This window comes from Theropithecus gelada, chromosome 10, assembly GCF_003255815.1.
Source record: "Theropithecus gelada isolate Dixy chromosome 10, Tgel_1.0, whole genome shotgun sequence".
Classification (NCBI taxonomy): Eukaryota; Metazoa; Chordata; class Mammalia; order Primates; family Cercopithecidae; genus Theropithecus; species Theropithecus gelada.
Genome location: NC_037678.1, coordinates 73,855,274 through 73,869,493, shown reverse-complemented (window position 1 = coordinate 73,869,493; position 14,220 = coordinate 73,855,274). Strand labels below are relative to the sequence as shown.

Here is a 14,220-nt window from a genome sequence, read left to right as displayed (position 1 = left end):
GCTACATCCTAAAATTACTAGAAAACCATTCATATTGGTGACCTCAAGCTAAAGATTCTTAGGAGACCTCCCAAAGCAGACAGCCTCAGATGTAGACAGCTTATGCCGAAGATCTACAGCTTATGCCAAGTCTGCAGATTGCTATTCTATAATCGATATTCCTCTGTTTCCTATTCTTTTACCTACCTCCTGTCCTCTCCCTGACTTAAGGCTACTTTAGTTATGTAACTTACAAGACTTATTTTTTAATATTTCTGTTTACATCCTTAATCACTCGTTGGTATGAGTTTAGTACCCAGCTACAGTTAACCCATGAACTGTCTAGAGTGCACATTTTTCTTCAGGAGCCACCCAGTTGAATTTGGTTCCAGTTCCTTTTAAGAAATCAGTTGGTTTCCTGGGTAACTGGACTCAACCACTGGATGACTTTTTAGATGGCAACTCTGCAACAGGTCAGGCGGGGAGAAATCCAAAAGCTTCGTCATGTCCTAGAAGGGCCCTGCCTCCATGAAACACTACCTGGGGACCTTTTGTGAGAGCTAGTATTTGTGACCAGACTTTCACTGACAGAATTACAAGCGGATTGAGGAATAGGTGGTATATTTTTGGAGACTGTCTACTTTCAAAGATCTTACAAGTAAGACATCAGTTTTGTTTTTTCCTCCTCCTTCTCCTCTTCTTCTTCCTTCTTCCTCCTTCCTCCTCCTTCTTCTTCCTTCTACTGTCTTCCTTTTTCCTTCTTTCCTCCTCCTTCTCCTCCTCCTCCTTCTTCTTCCTTCTTCTTTCTTCCTTCTTCCTTTCCTCCTCCCCTACTCCCCCTCCCCTCCTCCTCCTCCTCCTTCTTCTTCTTCCTCTTCTGTTTGCTTTAGATCTACTTAGTGATCTCAAAACTACACAATTACCTGCTTGACACCAAACTATTCGTGATGAATGGTACCAACAGTTTACAACATTATATGACAATCCCATAGGAGTATTCTGGCCAAAACCAGATGACTGAATGGCCCCCGGTGATGGATACTGGATAAGGAACAGAAGCCTCTTGACTTACTGACAAACAAGACAGGAACTTCTTACCTTTGTAAACTAATACCTACTCTCAGAATTGTCTATGATATCATCTATTAATTTGTTCTCTAGTAAAATGAGATCAGTAGATAGTTCATTGAAGAAGGAGAAAAACTGGGCCCTGGTTTGAGAACTGAAATCCTAAGTACCCTAGGGATATTCTAGATTTCTTTCTTCTCCCCTCAAGACACTTCTTTTCATACTTTATGTATGTATGCATGCCTTTATGTGTGTATGTATTTATTTTTGAGACAGGATCTTGCTCTATCATCTAGAGTGAAGTGTAATGGGGCCATCATAACTCTTTGTAGCCTCAAACTCCTGAGCTCAAGAGATCCTCTCATATCAGCCTCCTGTGTAGTTAGAACTACAGGTGTGTGCCACCATGCATGTCTAGTTCATTTTTTTTTTTTTTTTTGTAGAGACAGGGGTCTCATTATTTGCCCAGGCTGCTCTTGAACTCCTGGCCTCAAGTGATCCTCCTGCCTCCACCTCTTGAACAGCTAGGACTATAAGTGTGCGCCATCATGCCTGGCCAATTTTTAAATTTTTTTGTAGCGATGGAGTCTTGCAATGTTGCCCAGGCTGGCCTTGAACTCCTGGCCTCATGTGATCTTCTCATCTTGGCCTCCCAAAATGCTGGGATTACAGGTGTGAATCACTGCACCCAACCTTCATTTCATAATTTACAAGAGATCTGGATAGTAGGGTAAATGTAGCATACTGTGGTTGAGAGAATAGCAGATGATTTAGACAATGTCAGTAAGGCCATAAAACTCATTTGTTAAGAGGTTTATGAGATTGGGTGGGTGGTGGTCCAGAACAGAGCTGCCTTAGATAAGATATTGATCTCCCAAGGCAGGGAATGTGTGCTGTTTTAGAGGAAGAATGCTGTACTTACATTCCTGCAGACCTCTCTGAAATCTTTAATATTACTAAAAAGATCTAGGAAGTAAACAAAGAAATCAGAAATTGGGTAATTTGATGAGTAACCTCATATTTGGTTACATGGACTCCAGATTCGGGATGAGATCTACTTTCTTGTTTAGTCGGGGCACTCTTAGCTCCCAGCTGAGAAGTAGATTATACAAACTCTGATGATAATCCTTCTCTTAGTATTTGTCTGTGTGCCAGCATTCAGAGGTGGGATCTCCAGAGTTTTAAATGCTGCTGCACTGCTGCCATTATTCTAATCATCCAGCAAGGGTTATCCACTAAAGAGAACTGGAAAATCTGGCTGGGCGCGTTGGCTCATGCCTGTAATCCCAGCACTTTGGGAGGCAAAGGCGGGTGGATCCTTGAGGTCAAGAGTTCGAGACCAGCCTAGCCAACATGGTGAAACCCCATCTCTACTAAAAATACCAAAAAAAAAAAAAAAAAAAAAAATCAGCTGGGCATGGTGGCGAGCGCCTGTAGTCCCATCTGCTTGGGAGGCTGAGGCATGAGAATCACTGGAACCCAGGAGGCGGAGATTGCACTAAGCCGAGATCATGCCACTGCACTCCAGCCTGGGTGACAGAGACAGACTCTGTCTCAAAAAAAAAAAAAAAATAGAACTGGAAAATCTGACATGCAGGTTGAAACAGTTGCCACCAGAAGCTGGATGTGAAACAACTGTTAACAGACAATTGATATGAAATGATGACCCCTCAAATACTGGTGAATATCTAGATTGACATACTGATGGCTTTTCCTTCAGCTTGGGCTGAAGAATGACCACAAGGAGAAATTGAGAACTTAAACCATCTTCCCTCACACTGAGTCTGGACACAGACAGCCCAGCTACACCTTAGTGTCTGTATTAAGATGACTTTGTGCTACGTCTCTGCTTCATGAGCGTGTCTTTATTTTTCTAGGCATCTCCTACCCAGGCAAATGTTGATTGTTCATTACAGGATTTTCCCAAAGACCTGTCAATTCTTCAATTTGGGCTCTAAGATTCTTCGAATGCCTCACATCAAAATCCTGGCCATGCTGTTTATTGTGGACTATTATGTTGTGATTCTTACCCAATCTCATTCCAGTTCTCACTTTGAAAGACCTGCCTTCGATCAAATTTCCAATTCTCAGTAAGTTCTGGCCTTACCTTCCCCTTGTTAGATACTGCCAAAGCTTTGCCTGCTATAGGCAATAAATCAGCTTTGTCTTATCAACAGGTTGTGGGGTGTTAGGGAGCCAGCTTTGGACAATAACGTAGATAAATGTATTTTGTTTTTATTTTATTTTATTTTATTTTTGAGACAGAGTCTCACTCTGTCACCCAGGCTGGAGTGAAGTGGTGAGATCTCAGCTCACTGCAGCCTCTACCTCCCAGGTTCAAGCAGTTCTCCTGCCTCAGCCTCCCAAGTAATTGGGATTACAGGTGTGTGCCACCGTGCCTGGCCTTGTATTTTGTTTTTGAAAAGAAAAACACAAAATACTAAATACTTAGTATATTACTAAATATACTAAGTATAAAATACTAAAAATACAAAAATTAGCCAGGCGTGGTAGTGCTCGCCTGTAGTCCCAGCTACTCGGGAGGCTGAGACAAGAGAATTGCTTGAACCTGGGAGGCAGAGGTTGCAGTAAGCCAAGATGCGCCACTGACTCTAGCCTAGGTGACAGAGTAAGACTCTGTCAAAGAAAAGGAAGGAAGGAAGGAAGGAAGGAAGGAAGGAAGAAAGGAAGGAAGGAAGGAAGGAAGAAAATGGTGGACTAAAGAGAAAAGACTGTAAAAATACAGAAAGAGAAAGGGAGTGATAAATTATCGTCGGGATGGTTGGAAATGCTTCACAAAGAACTGATGTTTATGAAGGAGACTAGAAGATACCTTCCCAAAATATGCCTCTTCGGCATAAAGATTATTTGAAGCTGAAGGTAATTACATATGTGTCGCTCCTTTCCCCTTTCGGACTAAAAGCAAGACGTATATTTCCATTTGGAAGGGGTCTCCCTCTCCTATACTTGGAAGATAACTACTCTAGAGACAGCTCTTAGCACCTGAGAAGACTCTTACCTGCTTAACAAACCTTACTAAGTAACATTTATTTACCATACATTTTCTAGTCACCTTCCGTAACTTACCCAGAAGCCCCAAAATGCTTTTCCTTTGTCAAGCCTCTTCTCCACACTCTATCACCCTTTAAGATGACATTTACCTCTAAGATGGTATATAAGCCCCAAATTCTAACCACCTCCTTGAGTCATCTTCCTTGTGAACACTCATTTGTACATATATAATCCAATCCTTTTTCCCCCTCTTGTTGATCTGTCTTTTGTCAGTTTGATTCACAGAGCCTGTAGTCACTGAACTTAGGAAGGTAGAGGAAAAAAATTCTCCTCTCCAACACGTACTCTGAATCTTTTTTTTTTTCAAATAAGAAAAATTTTTAATCAAACATGAGACTAATGGAAAGAACTCACATATCAATATGGGGGAGGACACAAAGACTGTTAAGCAAAACTTATGAACAGGTAAGTTACTAATGGGGAAATGCAACTAGGAAACGGGAAAATGCAGTTTTACTAATGATCAAAACAAATTTAAAATAAATCAATAATGAGATTTCAAGTCTTGTTTATGGTATTAGGTATTTAAAATTTTCCATCCAGGACTAATGAGACTTGTTAAAATGTATATTTATTACTGGTAGCAATAAAAATTGTAATGCAGCTCTTTATGCAGTTTGGCAATATGTAACAAGAGCTTTACAATACTTTCTTTTTTCTTTACTTTCTTTCTTTTTTTTTTTTTTTTTTTTGGTTTTGAGACAGAGTCTTGTTCTATTGCCCAGGCTGGAGGGCAGTGGTGCGATCTCGGCTCACTGCAACCTCAAGCTCCTGGATTCAAGAGATTCTTGTGCCTCAGCCTCCCAAGTAGCTGGGATTATAGGTGTGCGCCACCACACCTGGCTAATTTTTGTATTTTTAGCAGAGAAGGGGTTTCGCCATGTTGGCCAGGCTGGTCTCAAACTCCTGAGCTTAAGTGATCTGCCCGCCTCGGCCTCCCAAAAGTGCTGGAATTACAAGCGTGAGCCACCATGCCCAGCCTAAAAATACTTTCTGATCTATTAATTCCACCTGTAGGAGTCAACCCAAGCCCAAGAATCTTCAATGCAACATTATTTCTATTATAAAAATGAGAAATAACCTAAATATTCAGTAATAGAATAATGCTTGATTAACCTGTGATTTATCTACTGTGTGAAATATTTTATGGCTCAATTAAAAATAATTACCATGAAGTCTTTAATACATACCTAGGGGCTACTCTGAATCTTGAAGGATGAATAGGCGTTTGCCAAGGGAAGAAGTGGGTAGAGAAATGGAGGGGGTGATTGTGGTAGCAAGTTAGGAGGATTCCAGGCAGAGGAAACAGGGGATTGAGGGGCCCCAGCAGAAATGCCAGGGAGTCTGGGGCATAGGTGACCAAGGCAGAGCTGTGTCCCAGGTGTGTTCTGGTGTGGGAGGCAGGAGGAGAGGGGAACGCACCCACAGGGAACTGGGTTGAAATCCGGAGGGTAAGGGTGTGATAACGGAGCATGTTTGCTGGGGCAAGGTCTGCATCAAAGGGTCACACTAGCAACATGGAAGAAGGTGATGTGGGGAGGGTAACAGTGCACCGCAGTTGCTACAGGGAAGGTCTTGTGAGCATATTAGCTGTGATTGCTGCACTTATTTTAAAGGCAAAAAGAGGCACCAACACGGGTGTGAAGCCATCATTAATAATCTCCTTTTTTTTTTTTTTTTTTTGTTTTTTAGACAGAGCCTCTCTCAGTCACCCACGCTAGAGTGCAATGGCGCCATGTAGGCTCACTGCAACCTCCGCCTCCTGGGTTCAAGCGATTCTCTCACCTCTGCCTCCCGAGTAGCTGGGACTACAGTCATGCACCACCACGCCTGGCTAAGTTTTATATTTTTAGTAGAGACGAGGTTTCACCACATTGACCCGGCTAGTCTCGAACTCCTGACCTCAAGTGATCTGCCCACCTCAGCCTCCCAAAGTGCTGGGATTACAGTCATGAGCCACTGTGCCTGGCCATCTCCATGTCTTTGAGACTCAGTTTTAAATGCTGAGGTTACTGCCGGGATTGATGAGACAACTGGCATAGGTGCATTGAAAAGTCTTGCGGCTGGGTGTGGTGGCTCACACCTGTAATCCCAGCACTTCGGGAGGCTGAGGCAGGTGGATCATGAGGCAGGAGTTTGAGACCAGCCTGGCCAAGATGGTGAAACCCTGTCTCTACTGAAAACACAAAAATTAGCCGGGCGTGGTGGCGTGCACCTGTAATCCCAGCTACTTGGGAGGCTGAGGCAGGAGAATCACTTGAACTCGGGAGGCAGAGGTTGCAGTAAACCAAGATCACACCACTGCACTCTAGCCTGGGCAACACAGCAAGATTCCATTTCAAAAAAAAAAAGAAAAAAAGAAAACGGAAAGAAAAGAAAAGAAAAGAAAAGAAAAGAAAAGTTTTGTGTGCTATTTGCAGGAGTGAGCTAAGAGAACCTGTCCTGTATTAATCATAGAGCAGGTTTCCTTAGCCCACTCCTGCCCCAACCTTTTCCTTCTTCTCACTCCCTATGGAAAACCAGTCTTTGATAAGACAACATAAAGAAATACTATTTTTGCATAACATCCAAGGTAGGAAGCTAGTTAGTGTTAGCCAGTGAGGGATGATTTGTCTTACAAATGCTCCTCCCCCTGTTGGAAAAGGGACAGAGCAAAACAAATATTATCACAGCCATGACCCCTAAGAGAGCTCTAGGACTGAGCCCAACACCCAGAAAGGGCAGAGAAGCAGAGATCAAGGCAAGGGATCACGGAAAGGGTTCCCTGGGCTCCCATAAAGATCAGCTCTGTGTTGCTTGAAAGGACTGAATGGGAATGTCATTGTTTGCATCCTCTTGTGAGCTCTCTCTGTGTCCTCAGTCAGCTAAGACAATGGTTTTCATTGTGATAATGAACTACACCAAGCACCCTTCCTAGAACCGTAGATACAATTTGGTGTTACACTTTTTTTTTTTTTTCCGAGCTGTAATTCCTACTGTAATTTAGTTCTCCAACTGAACAAAATTCACATGCAATGTGGAAAACAAACCAGAATTTGCCCTTCAATCTTCCCCAGACCACTTCTACATAGAAAATCAGCTGCTTTTTCCTCTTTCATAATCAGTTTTCAGCAGACTCCACATAATGCATAATTTAGGAGCTGGAAAGGCAGCTGTCTTGCTAGGAAGGCGTCCAAGCCCAGGACACGCTCTCCTAAACGTAACAGGCCTCCTCCTGTGTAGCACCTGACTCGGTCAGAGAATTCACAGTGCAAAACACAGGCTGAGGAGAGGCTGCGGCCGCCCTCCAGTCCAGTCATTTCAACAGTTCAGTGCATTTACCAAATGATATAGGAGGAGGGAGAGTTCTCATCCTTCTTTTCAACGAACACAGTAACAAACTGTAGCTATTCTGAGAAAAGAACATTGTATTCTTAAACTTTTATTCCCTCCTGGTAGAGTATAAACGGAAGGATGAGGCTATCAGGTCCCGTCGCAGGTGACTCCAGAGGAGATTTAAAATGGAAAGCTTCATGGGGCTGGGTTTCAGTTAATTTAATATATTCTCAATATTTAACTTTACTGCACCCCTTCACCACTTAGATCTGTGAAGTGAAAATTCTGACCGATTTCCTGTGTTCTATGGGAAAGGGAAAATGGCAGAGGCGACGTGGAATATTTCAGTAGGAAAGGGTTTGTGTGTTAGGCAAAATGGTCTTCCATTTCAGTCCTACTCAAGGACTACTGCTCACAGGGGAGTCCCGCACGGCACAGCCCTGCAGCGGAGGCAGAGGGAGGCCAGGCTAGGCGCGGAAGGGACAACATCTGGATGACAACGAGAGGAGTGGAGTGTGGAGAACCAGCCCGAGCATCCTACAGGCGGTGGTCACCACAGGAGCACCGCGGCCCGACCCCCGGGAGGAAGGTTTCTCGTCTGGCCACCCTGGGGCATGGAACTTTCTCAGGTTTGGTCCTACATCTTTGGATTGAGATAAAGAATGGATGAGGCAGGCTGGTGGGGTAGGAAGAAGGGACAGTGGCTGAGGCAAGTTCCGGGATGGGGGCCAGGAAGGGCTGTTGAGATGCCACAGCAGAATCCCCTGTCAGCCTCTGCCCAGCTCCTCCATGTCTCCTGCTCCTGGGTCTCTCCCCTTGTAACAGAGCTGCCTCACTGAGACTCAGGCTCCTGACAACCAGGCAGCAGCGGGTCACAGGAGGGGAAAGGGCAGACGAAGGGGCTCCTGGGGCCAGCTCCCCACTGATGGCGTGCCAGATAGGGCCTTCCCTCCCAGATAGGGCCTTCCCTCCCAGAATGGGGGAGGAGGGAGATCTCTTCCAACCCCCCAGAACCCCATTGCTTCCCGAGGTTCTGGTTTCTTGCCTACTAGGGTTGGGTGCAGGACCCAGCCCTGCCTGGGATGTGAAGGGGAAGCAAACAGCACCACATCCATAATATTTTGTGATATGAAGATGCCCAGCCTGTGAGTGTGGCTTCTGCCCCTCTCCTCTGAACCCTCAGTCTCAACCAAGGGTTTTCTCTCCACCTGTGGCTTCCCTGGGCTCTCCCGCTTCTCTTGGAGCAAGTTGGCTCCCTCACCAGCTCACGGGAGAGCTGTGGTCACATTCCCAACGGGAAGGTGATGGAGCACCCATTATGGCAGCTACTTGTTGGAGGTTAAGAGTGTTCGCCCTGGAGTCTGGCAGCCTGGATGTGGGTCTGGCCACACCACCCACCAGAAGCCTGCACGGAGCTTCCCTGCCCTCTGTCTGGTGAAGGTTCACTGCTTCCCAAGGCTCAGCTCAGAGTGTCACTAACCCTGGGAGTCTCCCCTGACACCGAGTGCTAAGTAGCACCTTCTCTGAGTGGTACTCTGCCCTCTCCCATGTTAAACAGCTTGCCTCCCAGGAAGGCTCCATGCAGGGTGTTGAAGGAGAGGGAAGGAGATGAAGGAGAATGTCAGATGGGTAGCTGGACTATTGGGCTGGGCAGAGGGCACCCAGGCACAACAGGCTCCCCAGAGACCCACCACCCCGTCTCACCTCTGCGTGGAGAGCCGCTCCTCGCCCGCCCTTTCATTCCACCTCGTGCTGTAAGAGACAGGATTGCTGACAAATGGCTGACCTCCAGTGAGTCCCCCTCCCTGCAGCCTCTCTGTCACTGTGGGACCCCTCAGCTGGTTTGTGGCTGCCTCAAACTGGGACCCAGCTCCAGTGGTTTTGCTCAGCAAATTATAGAGTCCCCTGCCTGTGACATTTCTCTGATACTGTCAGTCATGAGGTCAGAACATCCCCCACCCCCTGCCCTGGACAGAGACAGAGACAGATAGAAATCTGCTGAGGGGCTGGCTCGGAACAGGCAACCCTAACTGAGACAACAGAAAGCTGAGAGGCCCCAGCAGGCTCTGAGGAACATGCAGCGGCCGGGACAGTCTCCAGTGCTGGCCTGAACACAGGCGCGGTGCACAGGTTGTCTTGAATCCTTCCAGTAGCCCTGCAAGGAGGTGATGACTATCCCCATCTCATGCACAAGGACCAGAGAGGTTGAATAACCAGCCGAGGTTGCTCAGCGCGCAGGGGGCAGGCCCTGGAGTCAAACCCAGCTCCTCCCTATGCCTCTTAAAGACCACATGTGTTTCCCCCATCCCCTGCTGCTGCCCAGGAACCCTGTGGGCGGGACATGCAGGATCAAGACGTGGACTCACCTTCCTCTTTCAGGCCCTTTACCTGGTGGCTCATGGTGAGCAGGGCTGCCGGGGTCCCGCACAGGCTTACGCAGCGTGCTTACACATGCACACCTTCAGCCTGGGCCACTTTCCTCCCTCATGGTGGCTGGCCTCCCCTCCTAGACCTGACAGCAGCCAGGGCTTCTTGGTTTGAGATTGAATGTAGAGGTGGATGAAGTTTGCAGGAGAGAGACGGGTGAAGGAAGGCGGTGAGTTCCCGGCCCATCAATCCGGCCACACACTCCTCTTCTCAGGTTTCCCAGCAAAGAAGCAGCGTAGCCTCACATTTCAGGCATCACTTATACATGAGGGGCCCTGGAGGGGCTAGGAGCTGCAGGCTTATCTCCCAGCAATGATGCCACTGGCACTCTAGCCAGAAGAGGTGTGAGGAGCATCCCAGGCCCTCTCCCATTATCTTGAGTCTCTAACTGGGACAAAGCACCAGGGAAATTCTGGATGTTTGTTTAAGTTATTACTTGGGCTTCTGTTTAAAGTGCAGATTCTGGCATGTGGTCATTCACACCTGTCATCTCAGCACTTAGGGACACAGAGGCAGGAGGATTGCTTGAGCCCAGGAGCTCAAGACCAGCCTGAGCAACATAGCAAGACCCCATCTCCACAAAAAGAAAAACAATAATAATATATTTTAAAAAATAAAATGCATATTCCCAGCAGTGGCACTGGGTGTTGGAATCAGTCAGTCTGTGCCGGTCCCCAGGAGCCTGCACTGTGAATCCTGCTGCAGGAGTCCCGAGACCACACAGATGAATGTTCCCTCTCAGCTCCCACCCCCTCCCTCAGTAGCTTTTCCTTCCCTGGCTTCAGGGAGGCACAGATTTGGCTGCTTTGAAAACCATCACCAAAGCATCAGAGGGACCCTCTGGAAGACATTCACAAGGCCTCAGAGTGTGGAGTTCTTAACCTGGAGTCCCTGGAACCCCCAGAGCTGTGGATGGAATTCCGTGAGTTTGTGAATAGTGATGGAGAAAATATTACACCTTCACTTTTCCTAGTCTCAACTGAGATTTAGCATTTCCCTCAATCACGAATGTAAGGAACGACATGTGATTTTTGTGCCAGCGAGTCACAGATATTTTATTGCCCCATTAAACCAATGAGGTTGCCTCAAAATATTTTATATGTTATCACAGCTTCAAAATTATAAGAGACCTGCCATGAAATCTTGTTATTTAATTAGGAAGCATATATTGTCATTATATGAAAAATATTTAAAGTGATTTTGATGCCTATTTCAGGATCATTGGTCTCCTTTGTAATCCTAGTGTTTTATTTTATGGATTTAAAGTCTATGTTCTGAAAAGTGGTCTGTGGCTGGGCACGGTGGCTCACGCCTGTAATCCCGGAATTTTGGGAGGCCAAGGCAGGCGGATCACCTAGGGTTGGGAGTTCGAGACCAGTCTGACCAACATGTTGAAACCCCATCTCTACTAAAAAAATGCAAAAATTAGCCGGGTGTGGTGGAATGTGTCTGTAGTCCCAGCTACTCAGGAGGCTGAGGCAGGAGAATTGCTTGACCCAGGAGGTGGAGGTTGCAGTGAGCTGAGATTACACAACTGTACTCCAGCCTGGGTGACAGAGTGAGACTCTGTCTCAAAAATATAAATAAATAAATAAATAAATAAGTAAATATGAAAAGGGGTCTACGGACCTTACCAGGATGCCAAAGGATTTTATGACACAACAGAATCAAGAGCCTGCCGCAGGGCAAGTCTCCTATGGCTGTCAAGGACAGACCTGGCCTCTGATCGTGCCCATGTACTTTCTCAGGGGTCAGGAGTAGGAGTGCCTGTCCTCATGCAACCTTGGCGAGGGAAGGGGCAAAGGAACTACCTCTAAAATGCACATGCAACAGTTCATCTCAAGCTTTTAAGCTTTTCTCTTTGTCCCTCACCTTGGTCTCTGACCCAACTGGTTCCTGCAGGGCCTCTCCAGTCCCCAGGGCATGAGGCAGTGAGAGGATCTCAGTTGCATTCTCTGGCATCCACACTGCAGGACGGCAGCAGCGAATCCCTGTCCCCACCAGGGCCATCCCAGTGCAGGGCCCCCATTCATGTGAGAAGCAGCATGGGCAGCTGTGCAGCCACAGGACAGCCTGGCCCAGAGGACTGGTGAGCAAGGTTCCTGCTGGGGGTGCCCCAAGTCCTCTCCTCTGATGAGTGAGGACCCCCAGCAGCCCTTTGCCCTGCTCTTGTTCTCTGTTGCCAGAGGAGCAAGACTTTCTACAACACCTTCATCTCTGGAGAGACATTCCCTCCAGATAGGACTATCAGATTCCCTTGTACCTGACTGTCCACGCTGTCGATAACTCCACTTTTCTCCTTCTCACAGATAACAATGAGCACCCACTAGGGTCAGAGCCAGTTTTTGGTTCCGGGGATTCATCAGCAAATGAAACAGAGACCCCTGTCCTCAGGGGCTGATGTGTTTTTGCTGTCTGTTGGCTGGGTGTAGCCCTTAGTGTCTGAAGGAGTGATCTAGGAATTGGCAGATTTCTTCTCTCTCACAACAAACCCTGCTTTCCACAATTATTTCTATAGAATTCAGAAATTCAAGTTTGGAAGTCAGATGCTGAACACAGAGTATTTTGCTTTTTCCTTTACACGCCACTTAGATCAATTCCAATGCTTCCTGAGATAAATACATGTTCAGGCAAGAGGGAGCAGGTCTCGTATCGGAGAGCAAGAGAAAGAAAATGACAGTGATGTCTTAAAATTATTGTCCTTGTGGCATGTGTGTTACGCACTGCTCTGTGCTAGGTCCTGCCCAGGGCACTCTTGCCCCAACCTCTCTATTCCTCACAACAGCCCAATGAGACAGTGTTGTCACTGCCATGTATCAGATGGAGCAAATGAAAAAATGCAGAGCCCTTGTGTCTCCTGGACAGGTCTGTGACAAGAGATCAATTGAGTCTGGGTCTGGAAGTTGAGATATGTGGCTTTGACTTGAGTTGACCATTCAATCCCCAAGTGCCTTCTTGTGAAGGTCACTTCTGGGCTGTGGTTTCCTTGTTCTGGGTTAGATTCTGTGGTGGATACTGCCGGTGATCTGCCCAGATTCCTCTCAGAGCAAGTGCACCCATCCCCCAGGGCTAAGGCACATAGTGGACCCCTTCTATGGAGGAGAATTGCCCTTGGCCGAGCAGGGGCTGCTGAACCCTGAGGTAACCCCGTCACCATCCCCGGGTTAGCCTACAGTCACGGATGGATGGACAAGGAGGTATGACAGCCCAGCCTTTGTCAAAAAGGGAACAATTTATTGATGTCATTTGCATCCCAGAGTTTCCTGTGAGATCAGCCAGAAGCTGGACTCCAGTGGGGTCTTTGCTCATCCCCTTCCCCTGCCCTGTCCTGCTTCTTGCCTCTTCTCCTGAGAGCACCCCCACCCCCTGCCTGCCCCATCTCAGGCTCTGCTGTTAGGGAACCAGGCCTAATGTTGGCTTTTCTAAAAAGGCAGCTACTCGTCCTCCCACATAGGCTGGGGCAGGAACTGAGGGAGCCAGGCTGGTGGGGATGAAGGGCGGGGGCAGGGGGCGGGCAGGGATGCTGATGCTCACTCAGACCAAAGGGGAGACAAGGTCCAAGAGGAGGGTGGGACAGGCCTGAGCACCGCTAGGCTGGCCCATCTGCTTGGACATAGAACCCAAGGTGTATCTCTGAAACAAATGCAAGGATTCTATAACATGTCTGTCCTTCTAGCCTCCAATGACTATTAGGATTCTACTGCTTTTTCCCCAGTCCTCACTCACCCACCCCCAGGGGTTAATAATACAAGCAGCAGAGAGGCCTACATAATTTGCAGGGCCCAGTGGAAAATGAAAATGTGGGGTCCCTTGTCCAAAAAGCAAGAAAAACAAACAGTTAAAGTACTAAAATATAAAGCCTTTCTCTTTCTGCTATTTAATGTCATTTTGAGAAAACTCAAAATTTTAAATTATTTGCATGCATCCCATTGTTCACTGTACATTGAGCAATAACCAGGTTTCAGTGCAAGTATAAGAGTACTTGACTCCTATGTGGAATCACTGAAATGACGCAATTTGTATTTTGTAGCTTGTACATGTGCAGGATTTCAGGCTTATCAGGACTGTAGAAATGCTGCACAAAGCTAACTCAATGGTTTTACTTCACATCTTGACACGTGCATATTCTACCAATGTTCTCTGCCTTTGGCTTACTGATGAGTAAAAAATAACTGGAAAAAAAACAGGAATTATGGGTTGCTCTATCTTTTCCTTTTCTTCCGGGTCATTATTGTCAGCCTATGTGGTTGGCTAATCCAGGGAAGTAACTTGAATGAAAAAGAATAGGGTAGGGTCCCTTAGTTGTCATGCTTCTTAGAACACCACTGCCTTCTTTTAGTATTTGAAGCAAGTTCTGGA

General features: G+C 46.7%; 1 protein-coding gene across 1 annotated transcript in view; it reads right to left on the bottom strand.

Moving 5' to 3' along the window:
- TMC2 (transmembrane channel like 2) overlaps nucleotides 1-9,843 on the bottom strand; it is a 104,219-nt gene extending 94,376 nt beyond the window's left edge. The window contains exons 1-2 of the mRNA XM_025399899.1: nucleotides 9,801-9,843; nucleotides 9,139-9,186 (exon numbers count right to left, since the gene is read on the bottom strand). Coding sequence (XP_025255684.1) covers nucleotides 9,139-9,186; nucleotides 9,801-9,834 — 82 coding nt within the window. The 5' untranslated portion in view covers nucleotides 9,835-9,843. The remainder of the gene's footprint in view (nucleotides 1-9,138; nucleotides 9,187-9,800) is intronic.
- Nucleotides 9,844-14,220: the final 4,377 nt, after the last annotated feature.